At 46.7% G+C, this 13,688-nt stretch overlaps 1 protein-coding gene and 3 non-coding genes across 4 annotated transcripts; all 4 read right to left on the bottom strand.

Annotated features, from left to right (window-relative positions):
* Positions 1 to 964: 964 nt before the first annotated feature.
* Hspa8 (heat shock protein family A (Hsp70) member 8) lies at positions 965 to 5,192 on the bottom strand. The gene is made up of 9 exons (XM_004667344.2): positions 5,038 to 5,192; positions 4,187 to 4,396; positions 3,739 to 3,944; positions 3,416 to 3,568; positions 2,774 to 3,329; positions 2,364 to 2,566; positions 1,954 to 2,152; positions 1,599 to 1,831; positions 965 to 1,375 (listed from the first exon to the last, which is right to left on the bottom strand). The coding sequence occupies exons 2-9, from the start codon at positions 4,389 to 4,391 to the stop codon at positions 1,190 to 1,192; spliced, it is 1,941 nt and encodes a 646-aa protein (XP_004667401.1). The 5' UTR covers positions 4,392 to 4,396; positions 5,038 to 5,192; the 3' UTR covers positions 965 to 1,189.
* On the bottom strand, positions 1,470 to 1,555 carry LOC123459607. Its single transcript, XR_006636366.1, has one exon. It is a non-coding gene; the product is annotated as a small nucleolar RNA SNORD14 (small nucleolar RNA).
* On the bottom strand, positions 2,236 to 2,321 carry LOC123459606. Its single transcript, XR_006636365.1, has one exon. It is a non-coding gene; the product is annotated as a small nucleolar RNA SNORD14 (small nucleolar RNA).
* LOC123459605 lies at positions 2,645 to 2,730 on the bottom strand. The gene has a single exon (XR_006636364.1). It is a non-coding gene; the product is annotated as a small nucleolar RNA SNORD14 (small nucleolar RNA).
* Positions 5,193 to 13,688: the final 8,496 nt, after the last annotated feature.

Below are 13,688 nucleotides of genomic sequence, written 5' to 3'. Positions count from 1 at the left end.
TACTTGCCCAGGAATGGTGGCACAAGACTCTAATGCCAGCACTCATGAGGCAGAGGTAGAAGAAACACTGCTGAGTTCAAGGCCATGCTGAGTCTATATGGAATTCCAGGTGAGCCTTGAAAAACCATTAAATACCTTGATAAGGTTGGGTAAGGTGCAGTTTATGTGCAATCCCGGCACTTGGGGCAGCGCAAGTCAAAACGATCCCAGGTCCACTCAAAATGATCTAGATAACTTAAGGCAATCTAAAACAGCCCAGAACAAGTTTTCCAAAAAACCCAACAGTACTAAAAATGGTACCCACCTGTGAAGGAGCTTCATCTTACAGCACAGCAGAAAACTATTTAGGCTGTGTACTTAAATTGCACCCTGTGCTCAATTCACTATTGGGACAAGTCTAGCCAGTAGGTGGAAGCCTAGCAGCCATGCAATACACAATATTCCCTAATCAACCCTTGTAAGACATGTAAAAAGGCAAAGGGTGTCTCAACATTACATTATACTAAGTACCTTTTGCACGCCTTTAATCCTAGCACTTGGGAAGGCAGAGTTCTAGGCCATCCTGAGTGAATTCAACAGTAAATTGCAGGTCAGCCTGAGCTAGCTAGGGTGAAGACTATACCTCAGAAAAACCAGGACCAGGGCTGAGAGAGATGGCTTAGCGGTTGAGGGACATGTCTGCAAAACCTAAGGACACTGGTTTAATTCTCCAGGTCCCACATAAGCCAGATGCACATGCATGTGGAGTTTGTTTGCAGTGGCTAGAGGCCCTGAGGTGCCCACTCTCATCTGTAATAAATAGTCACTTGAGTAATGGGTTTCTTTAAGCTCCTCTACTTCAGAGCTACCCCAGTTCATGCATGAAAGCAAACTACAAACTACCCACCCCAACTTCCACTTTACCACCTTACTATATCTATAGGCATCCAAGGCCAGACCAGTAATTGAGAGTCACACAAGTGCATTCTGCCAATTTTAAATAGTTTATTTAAGACATTGCATTTTTCACTTACATACAGTGCTTATAAAGTGCAATGTTATTTCCTTTCCCTGTGCACAAATGTTCCATATTCAAGTATTGAGAATGCTCAGTAAAATTTATAGCAGCCGAACTTTAAACTGCCACAGAACTCACTAATTTGGGTCCTTCAAACATTTGACTGGAACAAGACTGTCTACTTGGGCTGATTTAATCAACCTCTTCAATGGTGGGCCCTGAGGAAGCACCACCAGAGGGAGGAGCTCCCCCTCCAGGAAAGCCCCCAGGCATTCCTCCTGGCATGCCTCCTGCACTCTGGTACAGCTTGGTGATGATGGGATTGCACACCTTCTCCAATTCTTTCTGCTGATGCTCAAATTCTTCCTTCTCTGCAGTCTAGGAGGGAAAAAAAATCCCATTAAAAGTGAGCACTTTACTAGTACAAAAAAATCCCACTTATTAAAGCCAAGTTTTGGCTATTGAAATTGAGTCACTCAGACATCCAAGGAAGGTTGTAACCAACACTGCCAAATTCTGGTGGAAACCGCGAATGTATGGAACCATTCATCACAGTGACCCTCCTATAAACCCAGCTAATTATTTAGAAAACAATACCAACCTGATTCTTATCCAGCCAGCTGATGATTTCATTACACTTATCCAGAATCTTCTGTTTATCCTCATCATTGATCTTGCCTTGAAGTTTCTCATCTTCAACAGTTGCTTTCATGTTGAATGCATAGGACTCCAGGGAATTCTTGGATGATACCTTGTCTCTCTGCTTCTCATCTTCAGCTTTGTACTTCTCAGCTTCCTGGACCATTCTCTCAATGTCCTCCTTGCTCAAACGGCCTGTTGAGGAATCATGTGTTAAAATGTTAAGAGAAAGTTCTAATTAACCAGTCAGTCCTTTTTAGGTGCCTTTTATTTGAAGATCCAACAGGATCCTAGTGAGAATGACAGTGCTTCCTTACCCTTGTCATTTGTGATGGTAATCTTGTTCTCTTTTCCTGTACTCTTGTCTACAGCAGAAACATTGAGGATACCATTGGCATCAATATCAAATGTAACTTCAATCTGAGGAACACCACGGGGTGCAGGAGGTATGCCTGTGAGTTCAAACTTCCCAAGCAGGTTGTTATCCTTGGTCATGGCTCTTTCACCTTCATATACCTTGGTGTAATAAGAAACATGTTACTGTAATATTAAGACTTCTGTGCTTATGACTATACACCTAACTAGGGGGGAAAGGCTAGTCGCTCAGACATCCAAGGAAGGAACTGGCCAACACAGTGTTTCTGGTGGAAACTACGAATGGTTTTGGAATCCATCATCATAGCGAAAACTTCATGCATTGTCCAAACTAACCAAAATTAAAATGTACCTGAATTAGCACACCAGGCTGGTTGTCAGAATAGGTAGTGAAGGTCTGTGTTTGCTTGGTAGGAATGGTAGTGTTTCGTTTGATGAGGACAGTCATGACTCCACCAGCTGTTTCAATACCCAGAGAAAGAGGAGTGACATCCAGAAGCAGCAAGTCCTGAACATTCTCAGACTTGTCACCCGATAGAATGGCTGCCTGGACAGCTAACAAGAGGGAAAAAAAAATAACATGTTAGTTAAGAGGCACTATTTCTGAAAAAAAATCACTTCAACCCATTTCACTCGCTCAGACATCCAAGGAAGGAACTGGCCAACACAAGGTTTCTGGTGGAAACTACGAATGGTTTTGGAATCCATCATCACAGCGAGCCACCCACATATCAGCCTGTGAGGGTTACAAAGTTCTATTACCTGCACCATAGGCAACAGCTTCATCAGGGTTGATGCTCTTATTCAGTTCCTTTCCATTGAAAAAGTCCTGTAGAAGCTTCTGAATCTTGGGGATACGAGTAGAACCCCCCACCAGGACAATGTCGTGGATCTGTGACTTATCCAGCTTGGCATCCCTAAGAGCCTTTTCTACAGGGTCTAGAGTGCCACGGAACAGGTCAGCATTCAGCTCTTCAAATCGAGCACGGGTGATGGAGGTGTAGAAGTCGATTCCTTCATAAAGGGAATCAATCTCAATACTGGCCTGGGTGCTAGAGGAGAGGGTGCGCTTGGCTCGTTCACAAGCAGTGCGGAGACGCCGCACAGCTCTCTTGTTCTCACTGATGTCTTTCTTATGCTTGCGTTTGAATTCAGCAATGAAATGGTTGACCATTCGGTTATCAAAGTCTTCACCACCCAAGTGGGTGTCTCCAGCTGTAGATTTTACCTCAAAGATTCCATCCTCAATAGTGAGGATTGACACATCAAAAGTGCCACCTCCCAAATCAAAAATCAGCACATTTCTCTCTGCCCCAACCTATTTTTGAAAAAAAAAAAAGACTTATAAAAATCCTGATGGTTACAAGCCTTTACAACTGAGATTTACATACACAAAACACATACCTTCTTGTCTAAACCATAAGCAATAGCAGCAGCAGTTGGCTCATTGATAATCCTAAGTACATTGAGACCAGCAATGGTTCCAGCATCTTTGGTTGCCTGCCGCTGGGAGTCGTTAAAGTATGCTGGCACTGTGACCACCGCATTGGTAACAGTCTAGGAATGCAAAGGAAAATACAAATGAGCACGTGGTCTCAATCCCAACGGTAACCCTTACTAATACAGAAGACAGCTTTGAGAAAATTTGACGATTAAATGCACTTCATATGAGTACATAACAAGGCTGTAAGCACCCCTAGATGACCGCTATACTGCCCAAATCTCACCTTCCCTAGGTATGCCTCTGCGATTTCCTTCATCTTTGTCAGAACCATGGAGGACACCTCCTCTGGATAGAAGCTTTTTGTCTCTCCCTTGTATTCTACTTGGACCTTGGGCCTGCCAGCATCATTTACCACCATGAAAGGCCAATGCTTCATGTCAGACTGAACAACGGCATCATCAAACCTACGTCCAATTAGACGTTTGGCATCTGTAAAGTATAACAAATTTCGTCATATCCCAGATTGAGAAATGCACCTAAACATGTATATGAGCCTGCCTAGTCTCCCATCACAGGAAAAACGCCCCAACTGAGCGTTCGTAAATACGAACTCTGTATGGACGTTAGTAGCTTAACTCCTTAAGTTGCTGTATGAATTAAAAAACTTCCTAAATTTTCGTTGCCCCATTACTCCAAGCCCACACCACAGACCTCTTAAAAAAGTGACTTACCAAAAACCGTGTTGGTGGGGTTCATAGCAACCTGATTCTTGGCAGCATCACCAATCAATCGTTCGGTGTCAGTAAAGGCGACATAGCTTGGTGTGGTTCGGTTGCCCTGATCGTTGGCAATAATTTCCACTTTTCCGTGCTGGAAGACACCCACACAAGAGTAGGTGGTGCCAAGATCAATGCCAACAGCAGGTCCCTTAGACATGGTTGCTGAAAAGAGATTAAAAAACGCGCCCGAGGTCAATTCCTTCCCCACCTAAGCACGGCTGCGCCCGAACCCCCTTTTGTGTAAGGCAGCCAGGCGGAAGCGCGCACGTAACTGCAGCCCGGGGCTCCTGCCAGCGCTGCCTGGCAGAGGCCGCCCTTAGCGGACGGTCTGCGACAATGCTGAGCACGTGGCCTCGCCGCGGCGGCCCTCTGACCTCCTTGGCAGGCGCCGGCGTCCCCGGACGGCCTGCTCACGAACCACTCCGCACACATCCGCCCCGCCCCGGGTGCCAGCTTATGAGAGGAGCACAGCAGCGAGGTGAGGCCGGGCCAAGAGAGGCGCGGCCGGGGCGGCGACCTGCGCGCTGGAGCGGACGCGGCAAGCACCCTCCCCCCGCCCGTCGCGCGGTCTCGGAGGGCCCCGGGGCGGGGACGCCGCCCTGCCGCACCGCGCGGCCCCATCCGCTCCGCTCCCCCTCCTGCAGCCTCCCGCCTTCGCTGCGCTCCGCCATCGCGAGAGCGCGCGGCCTTCCGCCCCGGCAAGCCACCCGCCACCTGCCGTCGCCACCCTTCAACGCTACCCGGGTGTCGGCACCGGCTCCCCGCTGCTCCCTTCAGGCTTTCGGGCCGGGATGAGGACTTACCTCACGACTAGCGCCGACTCTGCTCACGAAGACGCCACGCAAGACCCCCAGAAAGCTAACACCGCGTTCAATGAGACCGGTTTCCGCCCGCCACCCTGTCTCTTATACCCTGTCTCAGAACCTTCCAGAAGGGTCCCGCCCCAGCCGCTGTCTATCATGCATGCCTCAGCCAATGGACGGCAGGAAGCCTCTGCACGCACCAATGAGGACCGCGGGCCTGCTCCGAGGGCTCGTCCCCCTCCCGCGCCCAGCCCGCCCCTAGGCGCGATGACGCACGGCCGCGGCGTTCTGGAACTTTCATGCTCGCCCCCGCTCTCCGACCGGCCCGGGGAAAGGGGAGGGTGGGGCGGAGAGAGCCCGCGCGCGGGAGTCTTCAGTCACTGGAGCGGGGGAGGGGAGCGCCCCACGGTACGCATGCGCGGCCAGCCCGCGCGGGCAAAGCGGGACCGGAAGGAGGTGGGGAAAGAAGGGAGGATGCTCTTGAAAGCAGCCAATGATCGCAGCGTTAGCCGAGACTTGAGCCCCGCGGAATGGGCTGATTGAGCGCAAGCCCTGAAGGGAGGGGTCGGGGTCCCGGTGCCCGGGGAAGAGAAGACGGAAGTGCGGCGAGGACAAAATGGCCGCGAAGGTTGTCGCCCCCCTCCCCCACTCCAGTGCTCCTTCTCCTTTCCCAAGTCCCGCGTCGCTGGTGGGGCCGTCCTCCTCGCTCCGCACGACCCAGCTTGCGCGTACCCACTTTTCGAAGAGTGGGGTAACCTAGTCGCCCCAAGTCCCGACTTAGGGGCGCCATTAGGCCGCCACGCGGGCTGGCTTCTGTGTCTGCGAGAGGAGGGACAAAGCAGCCCGGCTGCCCTTCAGGGCTGGTTTGAGGAGGCCGACTTCCCTGAAACACCTCGGGGTACGGTCCTGTTTTGTCCCTCATTGAAGTGAGTGGTCAGAAACCGGGCACCAACCCCGGCCCCCTCAGCTCTCGGGCCGAGCCGCCCCTGGCCCGCTGGCCCCTCTTCTCTCCGGGAAATAAACGTTCCAGGCAGGGTCTTTGTTTCCTTGAGAGCGAGCCCTTGAACCTTGGCAGTCCTCGCGACCTTCATTTCGCGTTCTCGAACTTTTATTTTCAGTAACATGAGGTAATGTTTTTCCTGACTTGACCTTTTCTTTTTAACCAAAACTGAAAGGCGGACCCTTATACAGTCCTTGAAAACGTGTTTGAGCCATAAACAGCTGCGCCTACAATTTGGTAGGTAGTTCGGTGCTTGTGGGAGGGCATCTGGGGCCTTGTCATTGTCTGCCAGTCTCAGCGCCTTGAACACTTTCCATGTGACCTTTCAAAGGCAGGACAGCTAATTCTACTCAGTAGATAGACATACATACACAAAAAGTTTGTTTTTTTTCTTAAGAATTTCTAACAACCTTAGTTTCAGGACTGGAATTGGAAGATCTCCAGGCCATGTAAGGAAGGTTATCTGAATATTGAGGACACCCTGTCCTTGTTAAAGCCAGTAAACCATTGAGACAATTCATTTTAAAAAAAGAATGATAAATTAAAAAAGGAAGAATGTTTTTATATATTTGCTTCTTGGGGGAATGCTGACTTGGAGTCCATGGAGATTTTACACATATATATGGCCTTTTCTACTCTCCAGATGTTAATTATATGCTTTGTGTGTATTATTGCTCCCTACCCCACCTAGGTAAGGACTCACTCTAGCTCCAGGAATTCCTCGAACTCACAAGGATCCTCCTTCCAATGCCTTTCATGCACCACCAAGCCTGGCTCTACACAAGGTTTTTCAACATACAAAGTGCTCATATTTGTTAATTATCAAAATAATTATCTCAAGCAAGGTGTGGTGACACATGCCTTTAATCCCAGCACTTGGGAGGCAGAGAGAGGAGGATGGCCATGAGTTCAAGGCCAACCTGAGACTACATAGTGAATTCCAGGTCAGCTTGTCTAAGAGTGAGACCCTGCCTTGAAAAGAAAACAAAACGAAACAAAATTCTTTCTAAGGTATATATTAATGAGGCAGTTTAGGGAGTGACAGAACCTTCAAAGTGAATAACTTCCTCCTTGACTAAATGTGGAAATTATTCTTAGGCCCATAGGGGGAAATCTAGGTCAGAAATGTCGGAAGGTTCTGGGCCTTTCCTTCTCTCTCCCCTTTAGGAAGTCCTTCCACTCCCTTCTGGGAAGGCCCTTCCTAGAAAATTTAAGATTTCTGGGAAGGTTGCCCTTTTTTTCCAGACATCTGAAGTCAGGACTAGACTGGCTAAACCAACTGTGCACCCATGCAGCTCATATGAAGCCCGATCTGAGTCTTGAGGTGGCTTTCTCAAACCCTCTCTTGCTTCCCTGGGCAAGAGCTCTACCTGCCTTCCCGTAAGATCCCCTTGTCCCTTAAGCTGTCTTTTTTTTTTTTTTAATAAGATTTTATTTTTATTTATTTATTTAGGTAAGGGAAAGAGGGGGAGAGAGAGAGAATGGGCACACCAGGGCTTCCAGCCACTGCAAATAAACTCCAGATACATGTGCCACCTTGTGCATCTGGCTTACATGGGTCCTGAGGAATCGAACGGAGGTCCTTTGGCTTTGCAGGCAAGCACCTCAACTGCTAAACCATCTCTCTAGCTCCCCCTTTTTTTTTCAAAATGTTTTTTATTAACTTCCATTTAAAAAATACCCCATGGTAATGGCCTCCCTCCCCTCACTTTCCCCTTTGAGACCCCATTCCCTATCATATCCCCTCTCCCTCTCCATCAGTCTCTCTTTTATTTTGATGTCATGATCTTTTCCTCCTATTATGATGGTCTTGTGTAGGTAGTGTCAGGCACTGTGAGGTTATGGATACCCAGGCCATTTTGTGTCTGGGGGGGAGCATGTTCTTTGGCTCTTACATTCTGTCCGCCACCTCTTCCACAATAGACCTTGAGATGGTGTGATAGAGATATTGCAGTGCTGAATGCTCCTGTCACTTCGTTTTAGCACCATGATGCTGAGTTATCCCAAGGTCACTGCCATCTGAAAAGAGAACATTCTCTACCAAAAGTGAGAGTAGCATTAATATAAGTGTATGAACATTAAGAGAAGTGCTTACTGGGCAGTTTGATAAGTATAGTATATGCATTTAGCCAGACAGCAGCAGATGTTACACCCCTAGGGCTCATGTTTGAGGTTTTTAGTATCAGGGATGTATTCCTTCCCATAGAGCAATTAGAGGGCAGTTGGTTTCCACCATAACAGATGTGCCACTGTTGCACTCATTGGCTCATTTGGCCTGGCTGGCCAAATAAGGCTTGCACTGTCCACTGTTGAGTATCTTCACTGGTATTGTCTCTCCCATTGAACTACAAGCAGAATGGCTTCTTCCAGCTGTCAGCTGGTCTACATGGAGGAGGTTATTAGCCCAGTTCCAGCAGGATTTCTCAGTGGCCTTGCAGCCCAAGTATGTGGAATTTTCAGCAATAGTTAAAGCTGTTCTTGAAAGCTCTAAGTAATAAAATCATTGTGCACCTTATCCTCTGGTCTATGGATTTTATTCATTGCATTGATAAAACAAGAATCTGAAGACACCTCAAAATTATTGATGCATTGGCTTATTGTATTGGTACATTGGTGAAGCACCCCAAAATTCCTGTATTATTATTCCCATATTAGGAGAAAATTGAGGCATAGGGATGTTACTTTTTTTTCTTTCCTAATGTGGCTTCCACATTCAATCCCAGAATTCAGGAGATTTAGATATCTATTAGAATTAGTAATCCTGTGGAATAACAAGGTAGGAGAATCACAGTGACTTCAAGACCTGCTTTGGCTACAGAGTGAGGTCTAGGTTAGCATGAGTTAGATACTCAAAAACAAAACAAAAACCAGGCATGATGGTACACAGCTTTAATCCCAGAACTCAAGAGGCAGAAGTAGGATTGCAGGGAGTTCAATGCCAGCCTGGGACTTCAAAGTGAGCTCCAGGTCATCCTGGGCTAGTGTAAGACCTTGCCTTGACAAAACCAAAAAAGGCAAACCTCATGGGCTGGAGAGATGGCTCAGCAATTAAGAGACTTGCCTGCAAGGCTTCAGGACCGGGGTTCAATTCCCCAGTACCCATACAAACCAGGTGCACAAAGTGGCACATGTGTCTGGAGTTCATTTTCAGTGGTTAGATGCCCTGGTGCACCCTTTCTGTCTATACTGTTGTTGTTTTTTTTAATTTATTTTATTTGAGAGAGAAAGTGGCAGTTAGAGAGAGAATGGATGTGCCAGGGTCTTCAGCTGCTGCAAATGAATTCCAGATGCATGTGCCACCTTGTGCATCGGTCTAAGTAGATCCTAGGGAATCAAATTTGGGTACTTTGGCTTTACAGACTAGCACCATAAGTGGTAAGCTATCCCACCCCCACACACATTTTCTGTCTATTTGTCTCTGTCTCATCTCAGATGAATAAAATACTAAAAAAAAACCTACAGTGTAACCTTTACAAAAACAGTTCTGAGCTGGGCGTGGTGGCACATGCCTTTAATCCCAGCACTTGGGGGGCAGAGGTAGGAGGATCACCATGAGTTTGAGGCCACCCTGAGTGAGACCCCTGAGACTGCATAGTGAATTCCAGATCAGCCTGAGCTAGAGTGAAACCCTGCCTCAAAAAGAAAACAATAAAAAACCAGTTCCAACTCTAGAAAAAAGAGTAGGCACTGACTTTCCTTTGGTGTCTGCACACTTCCTCTTTCACATTCAAGAGCCCAGGTCCCAGCCGGACTGATGTGGTGCTTCTTGTAACCCCCTCATTCACGAAACTAAAATAGGAGGATTCTGTCTGAAGAAATGGCTTAGTGGTTAAAGGCGCTTGCCTGCAAAGCAAAAGGACCACAGTTTGATTCCCCAGGACCCACGAAAGCCAGATGCACAAGGTGGCACATGCATCAGAAGTTAGTTTGCAGCGGCTGGAGACCCTGGCATGCCCATTCTCTACTCTCCCTCTGCCTCTCTCTCAAATAAATAAATAAATAATTTTTTTCAAGGTAAGGTCTCACTCTAGCCCAGGCTGACCTGGAACTTACTCTGTAGTCCCAGGCTGGCCTCGAACTCACAGTGATCCTCCTACCTCTGCCTCCTGAGTGCTGGGATTAAAGGCATTTGCCACCATGCCCAGTTTGTTTTAGATGCAGAGTCTCATGTAGACCAGGCTGGTGTCAAATTTGAGGCAATCCTATTTTACTTTAAAAAAAAAAAATGCTGGGTGTGGTGGCACAGGCTTTTAATCACAGCACTTGGGAGGCAGAGGTAGGTGGATCACTGAGTTCAAGGCCACCCTGAGATTGCACAGTGAGTTCCAGGTCAGCCTGGACTAGAGTGAGACCCTATCTCAAAACAAAAAAAAGGAGCCAGGCATGGTGGCACACATCTTGTTTGTTTGTTTTTTTTTTTAATTTTTTATTTATTTATTTGAGAGTGACAGACATAGAGAGAAAGACAGATAGAGGGAGAGAGAGAGAATGGGCGTGCCAGGGCTTCCAGCCTCTGCAAACGAACTCCAGACGCGTGCGCCCCCTTGTGCATCTGGCTAATGTGTGACCTGGGGAACTGAGCCTCGAACCGGGGTCCTTAGACTTCACAGGCAAGCGCTTAACCACTAAGTCATCTCTCCAGCCCGGCACACATCTTTAATCCCAGCAATGGAAGATGTAGGAGATCACCTCAAATTCAAGGTCACCCTGAGACTACAAAGTAAATTCCAGGTCAGCCTGGACTAGAGTGAAACCCTACCTTGAAAAACCAAATACAAAAATATACATGAAAGTATACTTCTACACCTTTAATCCCAACACTGGGAACAGGAAGGCAGAGGTAGGAGGATTTCTGAGTTCAAGGTCAGCCTGGGCTAGAGTGAGAGCCTACCTCGAAAACCAAAAAAAAAAGTATACTTTCTGTGGGGTCTGGAGGTACAGGCCTACAATCCTATAATCCTGAACATTCGAAAACTAAAATAAGAGGCTAGGAAATTCAAAGCTTGCCTAAAGTACAGAGTGACTTTAAGGCCAGCCTGGGCAACTTAGTAAAATCCTCTCAAAAAGTGCAGGGGGCAGGGGCTGGAGGGATGGCTTATTGGATAATGTGCTTGCCTGCAAAGCCTAAAGACCTAGGTTTAATTCCCCACATAAGCCAGGTGCACAAGGTTTGCAGTTATTGGAGGTCCTAACATGCCCATATTGTCTCTCTCTATGCCTCATTCTCTCTCAAATAAGTAAGTGTAGGATGGTCAGCATGGTGGCACACGCCTTTAATCCCAGCACTGGGGAGGCAGAGGTAGGAGAATTGCCATGAGTATGAGGCCACCTTGAGACTACATAGTGAATTCCAGGTCAGCCTGAGCTAGAATAAAACCCTACCTCAAAAATCAAAAAAAAAGAAAAAGTAAAACAACCTCTCTTTGTAGTCCCTCAAAATATGTTTAGGATTTGGACAATGGTTTTATCAAGTGATTCAGACTTTTATATATTAAAAGTGCAAAATATGATAAATGCCATTTTGATTTTGTTTTGTTTTTTGAGGTAGGTTCTCACCTAAGATTTAAGGCATGTACTACCATACCCGACCATGTGTGACTGATTTTAGATCTTGAATAACTGTGCTGTTTGAAATCCTGTGCATAAAAAGGCAGAAAAAGCTGGGCATGGTGGCACTCCTTTAATCCCAGAACTCAGGAGGCAGAGGTAGGAGGATCGCCATGAGTTTGAGGCCACCCTGAGACTGCATAGTGAATTCCAGGTCAGCCTGAACTAGAGCAAGACCCTACCTTGAATATCCCAAAATAAATAAAATCAACCAAACGTGGTGATGCAGGCCTGTAATCTGTGAACTCAGGAGACAGGCAATAAGGGTATTTCAAATTCAAGGCCAGCCACATCCACATAGCAAGAGTTTCAGGCCAGTCAGGGCTACATAATGAAACCCTGTCTCAATTATAACAAAATAACTTGCTGAGCATGGTGGCTCAAGCCTTTAATCCCAACAGTTGGAATACAGAGGTAGGAGGATTGCTGTGAGTTCAAGGCCAGCCTGGGACTATAGAGTTCCAGGATAGTCTGGGCTAGAGGGAGACCCCACCTTGAAAAAAAAAAAGTTTGGGTGCTTTGAGCTACAAAGAAATTTGAAATGTGTGGTTTCTGATGAGAGAATAGGGTCATATTGACGTTGTCATGTGTCCATCACATGCTAAGCACTGTTCTAAGTGGGCTGTATGTGCTTCCTCCTTTAATTTTCACCACATACCTATAGTCTCAGCATTTTGGAGATTGAGACAAGAAGATCACAGGGTCAAGGTCAGCCTGAGCTGCAAAGAAAGAACCTGTCTCAAAAGCTAATGACATTTTAAAAGATTCTGTAGCTGAGTATAGTGGTAGCACTTAGGAGACGGAGTTAGGAAGATCTCCGGAGTTCAAGGCCAGCCTGGGACTAAAGAGTGAGTTCTAGGTCAGCCTTGGCTAGAATGAGACCTTACCCCAAAAGATCAAAAATGCTGGGGTCGGGGGGAGACTGGAGAGAGTGCTCAGTGGTTAAAGGCTTGCAAATCTGACCGCTGGGTTCAATACCTCAGTACCAACCTAAAGCCAAATGCACTAGGTGGTATATATGTTTGGAGTTTGTTTGCAATGGCAGGAGGCCCAAGTGAGTACATCCCTCCCCCCCGCCTTTCTCTGTCTCTCTCAACTAAATAGATCAAAATAATAATAATAATAAACCAGAAATCTTAGGAGGTAGCAATTATGGTCAATTTTGTCCATGCAAAAAGTAAGGCACGTAAGTAAGTAAGATTAAATGACTGAGCACAACATCTCCTTTCTGCTATCTAAAATACCAGCATGAAGCCCTGAGTGGTGGCACATGCCTTTAATCCCAGCACTTGGGAAGTAGAGGTAGAAGGATCGCCATGACTTCAAGGCCACCCTGAGAGTACATAGTTAATTCCAGGTCAACCTGGGCCAGAGAGACCCTACCCTGAAAAACCAAAAAAATAAAAATACAAGTAAAATAAAATACCAGCATGAGCCGGGCGTGGTGGCACACACCTTTAATTCCAGCAGAGGTAGTAGGATTGCCATGAGTTCAAGGCCACCTTGAGACTACAGAGTGAATTCTAGGTCAGCCTGAGCTAGACTGAGACACTACCTCGTAAAACCAAAAATAAAGAAATAAATAAATAAAATACCAGCATGTACAGAAAGGTAAAACATTAAAGTGAAGATTGGATTGTGTGGCTTTTAGTCTCAGAGTACTTGGTTTTATCAGACTTTAGTCAGCCCCCTGGGATGCCTTGTCAGTAGTCAGCATAAAGTCTTGTTTTGACTTGTATGGTCATCATGGAAGAGTGGCAAGAACATGGATTTTTAAGTCAGATGTGAACTTGAATTCCAGCTATTTACTTGTATAGTGGCATAGAGATAATCTCTCTGTTTTTCTGTTTCTTGCCTTAATCTTCCTTCTTCCCACCCTCTCTGTTTTGAGATGGCAGTTGCAGTTGCTGTATAGCTCAGCTGGTCTGAACAGCAGCCGTCTACTGCCTCAGCCTCCTGAATACTGTGAGATGGCAAGTTTGTGTCACAACACCCACCTTCAGAGTCTAGAGTACAATGCCTTCAAAGTTTTGGCGATTTGAAG

Source organism: Jaculus jaculus, chromosome 3 (genome assembly GCF_020740685.1).
Source record: "Jaculus jaculus isolate mJacJac1 chromosome 3, mJacJac1.mat.Y.cur, whole genome shotgun sequence".
NCBI classification, from domain to species: domain Eukaryota; kingdom Metazoa; phylum Chordata; class Mammalia; order Rodentia; family Dipodidae; genus Jaculus; species Jaculus jaculus.
This window is presented reverse-complemented; position numbering and strand designations above follow the sequence as displayed.

Coding starts and splice junctions, on each gene's coding strand:
- Hspa8 (XM_004667344.2), bottom strand. CDS start 4,391: ATGTCTAAGGGACCTGCTGTTGGCATTGATCTTGGCACCACCTACTCT. Junction 3,945..4,186: donor CCCCACCAACACGGTTTTTG/GTAAGTCACTTT, acceptor TATACTTTACAG/ATGCCAAACGTCTAATTGGA. Junction 1,376..1,598: donor GCTGGCTGGATAAGAATCAG/GTTGGTATTGTT, acceptor TTTCCCTCCTAG/ACTGCAGAGAAGGAAGAATT.